General features: G+C 45.3%; 1 protein-coding gene across 1 annotated transcript in view; it reads left to right on the forward strand.

Annotated features, from left to right (window-relative positions):
* The window catches only part of AXIN2 (axin 2), a 24,367-nt gene extending 20,341 nt beyond the window's left edge, over nucleotides 1–4,026 (forward strand). Inside the window, exon 10 of the mRNA XM_009283478.1 lies at nucleotides 2,213–4,026. Within this exon, the coding sequence (XP_009281753.1) occupies nucleotides 2,213–2,339 (127 nt within the window). The 3' untranslated portion in view covers nucleotides 2,340–4,026. The remainder of the gene's footprint in view (nucleotides 1–2,212) is intronic.
* The last annotated feature ends 3,731 nt before the right edge of the window (nucleotides 4,027–7,757 follow it).

A 7,757-nucleotide genomic window follows, 5' to 3' on the forward strand; every position in this document is an offset into this window, starting at 1 on the left:
CGCCCCGGAAATTGCCCCTTTTCCTTCCCCCCCCCCCCCCGCCCCCCAAAAAAAGAAGGAATTAAGCAGTGATTTAATACTGATGGCGTTAACAAAAAACAAACATACACGCACAGAAAAACTGGGTGGTGTCGGGTAATCTGAAGATGGCAGCGGTTCAAAACAGAGCTGTAACGCCAGGCCTGCTCGCCTCGATTGGTGCCAGATGTCCCAAAAAATAAAAAGAGTAAAGCTTGCCACATAAAATATGTTTCAATGGAAAGCCCATTTCTGAGCAAATAAGAGCAGAGTGACTTGTTTGAAGATGTTGTGGGGGAGGATTTTTTTTTTTTTTGCTTTCCCTCCTTTTTTTCTTTTTTTTTTTCCCCTTTTCTCTGTGAAATAAGGTTGTAATTATGTAAAAGGTCATAGCATGTTTTCTCAAATAAAAATTTTGTAAACACAGCCAGCGCTTGGGCTTGTGGAGGAAGTTACTGGGAAGAGCGGCTGTTATCTGGAGAGGGGCGGAGAAGGGGAAAGGGAAGAGAAAGTTCTTTGTAATTCATTCAAACTTTCCTTGGGTTTTTTTGGTTTTGTTTCAAGGCTGCCGGCCTGGGGAATTGTGGCCTTGACCTGCAGCGTGCAAGTTGGTGGGAGTTGGGCCATTGACTTCAATGAGTGCAGGCTCTGAAGGACTTAAATAAGATGTTTTTCCTTGCTGAGCCATTAAAGACGCAACATGTGTCAGCTTGGAATGACTTTACAAAAATAAATCCTAACCATACCTTGACTAAATGGAGCTGGTTTCATCTCTTTGACTGAAAAGCCAGCTTTTATCCCCCTACCAAAATAATTTTAATGTACCCTAAAAATAAATAGATTTGCGGGCTGTTGTTACTGAGTATTTTAAAAATGTGTAATAGAACAGTCACTAAAAAAAAAAAAAAACCAAACCAAATTCTAAGACCCTGCCATGGCTCTTTCAGTTTTAATAGTAGAAATGATCTTAATTTGATCTCCTTTCCCATCCTAAAAAAATAATAATTGCAAAACCCTTTCCCCTAACAAACATCTGCCACCCCCAGTTGTCTGGAAACTACAGGGGAGGGGTGTGGGAGGGGTTAATTTTTTTTTATATTTTTCTTTGTAATCCATCTGATGAAGGTTTTTCCATCCCTGCCGATGGGATGGCAAAGCACTTTTCCAAGGGAGCAGGCATGTCCGAGGAGGTGTGCGGCGGCAGACGGACAGGCTCCCTAAATGCTACCCCTCTGAATGGAAGCCCTTCATTTGTGCATATGCAATTAAGCAGCCTTAGAAGGAAGAAAGCTCCAAATGGGATAAAAGGAACCTTTAATCAAGAAGCTGAACGGTCTAATTCAGGATAATAGAGGGGTCCTTACTGTTTGACACAGGAGGGGTGGGGGTGCTTTTTGTCTCTGGGAACGTTGGCTTCATGATCTAACGACCCGGAGCAAAAGAGCAGGAATGCAGGACACTGCTACTTGACCTCCCCGTGTCACGTCCCGCAGGCTGGACCAGGGCTGCTCTGCGCCTCTGACTGCTAGGGAGCATCGGGAAACAAATACAGGAGTTTCTGTCACTTAAAATGGATACGTGAATTAGGCATTTGGTTGTTTTGAATGTGAGGCTCCCGTTTTGGGTTTTTTTTTTCCAGTAGGAGTGCCGCAGAGTTTCAGCTTTGGCGTTGCAGGAAGCTGGGATGGTTTTCTTTTAATCCATCCGTATGCCTAAAAAGCCTCTCCTTTTAATAACAGTTGCTAATTTGAATGCTGGGCTTCAGCTTTGAAACAAGAAAACACATGAAAGAAAGAAGGTGGGGAGAGAGGGGAACCTTAAGAACGCTTTGCTTTGAAATTCTATTTATTTATTTTTTAAACAAGATACTTGACCAGAAATCACTGCGCTTTCTAATTTTCTTTACGGCTGAGGATGCCCACTGCCAACGCGTGTAATTTACTCACTGTAGAAGCTGTTGTCACCGCTGAGGAGCGTGCACAACCCTGCTCCCTCCCTCCCATCGCCATCCCCGCAGCCCCAGGGATGCTCTCATGTTGCTGGACCTGAGCAGCCCTGAGGTTTTCCTGGCCGTGCTGGGCGCTGGAGGAGCATCCTGGGAGGGAGAGATTGGAAATGTTGTGGTTAAAAGAACTGCCAAAGCATCCTTTGCTTTACCTTTTGATTTTTAACCGTGTTTTAATTCTCACCACAGATACTACTTCAAAAAAGCAAGCGACGAGTTCGACTGCGGTGCGGTGTTTGAAGAGATTTGGGAAGACGAAACCATCCTGCCGATGTACGAAGGAAGGATTCTTGGGAAAGTAGAAAGGATCGATTGATGGCATCTGTGTTTCTTAAGAAAAGTTAAGCTAGAAAAGTCTTTGGACACACAACAGTAGTGATGACAAGGAGAAAAAAAAACCTGAAGGAAAGTTTTGAACCAATGAAGAAAAAAAGTAAAGTCTATGAAGACTTTGCTGAATTAGCCTTAGAGGAAAAAAAATGGCATTATTATTCATGAGTTGGGTACTGAGATGATAAAAACCCTGAACTATTTATTAAAAACATGACCACTGTTGGCTATTGGAGATGCAGACCGTGTTTGAGAGACTTCCATACATAATATATGATTTCCTGGGGATCTGAAATCTATGGACTAAGAGAAACTGTGTATAGCTTACCTTAACAGTAATCCTTATTGATATTTATTGAACAGTCTGTTTTCCCTTAAGTCCAGTTTTTGGATATGCTGCTTTAACAATGGAGAAGAGAGGGGCTGGGAAGTGGGGTGATGGGAGGAAGGATTATTTTATTTTTTTATTTTGTTCCCACTATCTAAAATTTAGAAGTTTGGCTACGAGCACATTCATGATTTCTTTTTTTCAAGGGGAAGGAGGGAAGGAGTGATGTTGTGCCCAGTATTTCTCCAAGTGAAGATAAAACTTTTCTAAAGAAATAATAATAATAAAAACCGAAATAAAAATACTGTCCTACCATTCATCTAGAGACCGGTGCATTTTAATCTATGCTGCTCTAATTTGAAATAAAGGTCTTAAGCGTTAAATATGTTAGATGCAATATAACAACAGCAACTTGTTATTTCGTCCATGGATTTCTGCGGTGTGAGGTTTTTGCTTTGCTGCTGTCAGTGGTGAGGGTGCCATGCGGTGTCCAGTGCCTCTCTCGTTAAGGCAAGGTAGAGCAAAACCCCGAGCCTGGGAGAGCGGTGGAAGAAGCCATCCAGTTCCCGTTTCCATACTTAGCACACCAAAAGGCCACGCTGCAAAAGCCAGATTAAAAAAACCCGTATGTATTCCACATAGCCAGCTAATTTTTTTTAGCCATTCTACTTCAATGTTCGCGCAGCTTGTATTTCAACAGCATGTAACTACGATGGGGCATATTTTCAGATCGGTGTGGAGCGCGTGATTCGTTGTGTGGTGGGTTTTGGTTGGGTTAGATTTTTTTTTTTTCTTCCTTTGGCCTTACCTTCACAACGCCCATGTGAGCCCGTGGGAGATGTGGGCGAAGGCTCTCTGCAACCCTTGGCAGAGCTTCGCGTGTGCGTGGGTGCTGGGACGGAGCGACCCTTTCCCGAGAAAGACCTTGCATTTCTACAGTTGGGTTTTGTGTTGATTAAGTTAATCTGTGCATTCTGTTTGCCATTGCTACTTTGTGTAAGTCTGTATATATTGTAGAAAATGTATGGTGAAAATATTAATACACTATCTCTAGTGTTTTTAAAATTTAATCAGTACAGTACCTGTGCCTGCATGGTGTTACGAGACCATGCGTCGCCCTATATTCAGGGTTCAAGCTTTCCCTTGTTTGTTTAAGGGGTTTATGTATAAAGATATTTTATGCCTTTTATTACAAGTCCTGTACTCATGACTTTTGCCATGGCATTTTGTTCTACTTATACTGTAAATTATGCATTATAAAGAGTTTCATTTAAAAAAAAAAAATTACTTGGTACAATAATTATTGTAATTAAGAGATGTAGCCTTTATTAAAATTTTATATTTTTCAAATTAATATTGTCTGACTTTTTTTTTTTGCCCTTAATGCCTTAAAAGGTTTCTTCTCATGTATGGTGGTAGCTGGAAACAGTAGCTGAGCCTTGGCAGGAGCTATTCCTGCTGGGAAGGGGTTGCAGCTCAAGTAGGCAAGGCAAGGGCTGGGGCTGCACTTCAGTGCAATGACTGAATCATTTACAACTCGTTCAGGTAACTCAGCTACAAATCTGGCGTAGTCTGACTGCAGCGCCAAGCCTACCTGGTGGGGAGAGACCAGGCCGACGGAGGAGTGGGGGCTTTCTCTTGCTCTGTAAGGTGGGATAATGAAGCCAGGGTGTGATGTTCAAATGGGACATGGCGGTCCCCGTGCTGGAGCTCTCCTGCAGGGCCATGGCACATCAGAGGGCTTCATCGTTGGGCGACGGAGGGTGGGCGCAGCCTTACTCGGGTGCGACTGAGCTGGGACTGCTCACCTGCATCACCTGCCGGAGCAAAACCCAGCTTTGTCAAGTCCTGGCTAATGCGGCTGCTTTGGCCGAGATGACCTGGGGAGAGATTCGATGGAAGCAGCCGAGCAGGACAAACGCCGGGGTGCTCTTACCCGTGTGCCTTCCCTCTCACTGGTATTTATGGTACAAAACCTATTTTATAGCTGAACGAGCTTAATTTGTTCCTGAGGGAAGCTGCCCATACCAGGGATGGATTTGTCTCCCAGCTGTCGCCCAGACCTTCCCCGGCTCGAGCAAGTAACCCTGGGAAAGCAATTGTGGAAATGCTTTTGGTCTGTCCTGTTCGTAACCAAAGCCAGCCTCTTTTCTTTCGCTAGACCAATGGCACCAACTAGGTTTTTTTTTTTTTTTCCCCCCTCTCTCCACCCTATTTTTTCTATGAGGTTTCAAATTATCTGGGTTATTTTGTGTGTATGAGAAGACTTCATTTAAAACATCAATAAAACTTCTATCAAAGGGCTCAACTTCACACCGAGTACACAGAGCTCAGGACTGAATCCTGCAGTTCAAGGGAGCTGCAGGCAGTTTTACACATTTAAATGGATGGTGCCTTGTTTTAAAAAAACCATCTGAAGTTCATGGGGTTCATCTTAATTGATAAGCTGGACATAACGGATGGGTGTAGGGAGACTTCAACAACATAAGGGAAGAAAGATATTTTTTTTTTTCCCCCTCGCTCTTTTTTTAGTCTACCATCAAAGGTTGGGAACTTAGCACTACATCGTAGTATTATTTTTCTTCTGCTATTAAAATGAATCACACTGTGCCTAATTCTTCTTGGGAAGATGAATGTGTTTGAGGCAGCTTGAAGCCATTCAGTGCCTTACAAGCCTTTGCATCTTTCTATCAATGTTCCAAAATACTCACCTCTGTTTTTTGGATGTCTGTAGAAACAAAATATAAAATGGCTTCAAATACATGGCAAGCTGTTTAGCGGAGATGAAAGGGTATTTGAATAGTCTTTTAAAAATGAATGAAAAGTGAATACTCTCTTCTGTTTCAATTATAAGTGGGACATGGAGCTCGTTAGACACCACCTTAATATGTGACACTCTGAAAATGTTCACCTACCTTCAGCGTTTCAGAAACATTTTGTTTTTCAGCTTGTCTTGGGATAAAGATCGTGATTACAGGCCTGGATTGTCAGCTGCTAAATGGAGAGGCAGCGTGGGAAAGTTCTACTGTTACAGCTTAAGAAGTGTAACATCCAACCACTATTTTTTAAAAAGGTACAGAAGATGGGGAGGGAGCAAGAATCTTATTTTGACCCAAGTGGGTTTTTTTTTAGTTTAGCTTAAGTTTATCAGGTTTAATGAAACTCATGGTGAAAAACAAGTGCCCACAGAGCCGCTTGCAGCATTACGGTACCTGCCAAAATATCCCGGCTTGGGTCCTTCCAGAGGAGGGACATCAATAGCAAGAGCAGGCTCTGCAAAAGCAAACCCGAGCAGGGCTCAAGCGCTGCAGGAAGGACAGCGTGAGCGAGACCTAACCGCTCCACATGCTTAAATCACACTAATACTTAACACTTACTTAGAGCATTTTTCATCTTCAAAGCATGCTGGAAACATTCATTAAGCCCCACAACACCCACGGAGGTAGGTAAACCTGCCCACGTTAGACCGTAGCACGGTGGATAATTGGCAGCGCGGACAGGGCAAGCGGCAGCCGGGGGAGCTTCAAAGCCGCGTGTCTGCTCTGCAGGCTGGGTCACAGTCCAACAAAAACACCAGCCCTCGTACTGCACAATTAAAACGCCTTGACGGACCTTTAACGGTCCTCAGGAGCGTTGGGCCATAGAGCCTGGAGGGAGCAGCAGGCTGGGAATCATGGGCATGCATCACCTAGAGACCTTTTTTGGGAAAAAAAGCCACTTTCCCAAGTGTTCCACAGCTGGGATTTGTTGGGGGTGCGTGGCGATGAGCAAAGGTCTTGCTCGGTCCCAAATAAAGGCTTGAAGCGGTGGGGAGTGGGGCTGGGCTGTGCTGGGGAGGGGGCAGCCATGGGGTCAGTTCTCCTCTCTGAGATGAGTGGGGACAAGGACTCTGGAAACATGTGTTTTGCTTCCCTCAGCGAAAAATAGGCTGTATTTGGATGCAAAAAGCATCCCAGCCCTTACTCGCAGGCCTCTCCACTGGCCCCGCACTGGCGGGTAGGTCACAGCAGATACGAGTGACATATTTTGTTCTTCTCTCTCTAGCCTGAACGTTTGGCATTGCCTGGCTCAAAGGGTGCAAAACGTCCGAGTCAGCGTCCAAAAAATGCACGAGGCTGTCCCCCAAAAATCATGAGCTTAGAATAAAATAAAATAATATTATCAACCCCCTCAAGTAATGATACCCATCTCCGATTTTTCAATTCCCAGCATTTGGTGCGAGAGCAGGAGGCAATTACAGTGTCAGGGCTGGTGACTGAGGGCACTGATTCACACGCGCCGGCACGTCCTCGTGGGGCAGTTGGAAGAGGTTTGTGCCTTGGGAAGACGTGCCCCAGCCTTGGGAAGACGTGCCCCAGCCCCGCAGCGGGGCAGACACGCGTCCCTGATACATGATCCTACATCCAACGGTGGTCTCAGTTGGTAAAACCAACTCAAACCTCCGAAATTCCTGGCAGCCCCCCTGGAAACAAGGGGTGGAGGAGGGATGCTGTCTGCCTCCTGCAGCGCTGAGGACCGGCAGTGGATACAGGGGCCAGGCAGCAATAATTTGGGGATCCTTTCTCCAGGAAACCAATGCACAGACTAAGTGACCTGCCACCATCCCGCAGCCCCTCTGCACCATCAGAGGGGACGGGAGGCTCCCATCCTTCACAACACACCATTTATAGCATCCCAAGGCACATCAACTCTGTCCATACCTTTCCAGTGCCCTTCTGCAAACCCATTTCTCAGACAGTAAAACAAAGACCCCAAAACAGTGACAAAATCCCCTCTCCCTTCATGAACATAGACTATATGTTATTTTTAATGGTGCCAGTATTGGGGAGGGGACTTTGCGTGGGTGAAGTCCCATGAAAACTCCCTCCTTTTCCCAGGTGCCGGGACTAGCAGCACTGCCGGCTCCCCCCAGCTTTTCCCAAGTCTCCCAGAGGTTGTTTTCTCCCCTCCACCTAGGGAGTTTATCCCCTCTAAACCCATGAGTCAGTCATGCACCGGCTGGGCTGGAGCATCTGCTGGTTCACACTCTGCTTGGCTCGTATTGGCAATTTTATTCCCTCCTCTTTCACCTTCCAT

Source organism: Aptenodytes forsteri, unplaced genomic scaffold (genome assembly GCF_000699145.1).
Source record: "Aptenodytes forsteri isolate BGI_AS27 unplaced genomic scaffold, ASM69914v1 Scaffold86, whole genome shotgun sequence".
Taxonomy (NCBI): domain Eukaryota; kingdom Metazoa; phylum Chordata; class Aves; order Sphenisciformes; family Spheniscidae; genus Aptenodytes; species Aptenodytes forsteri.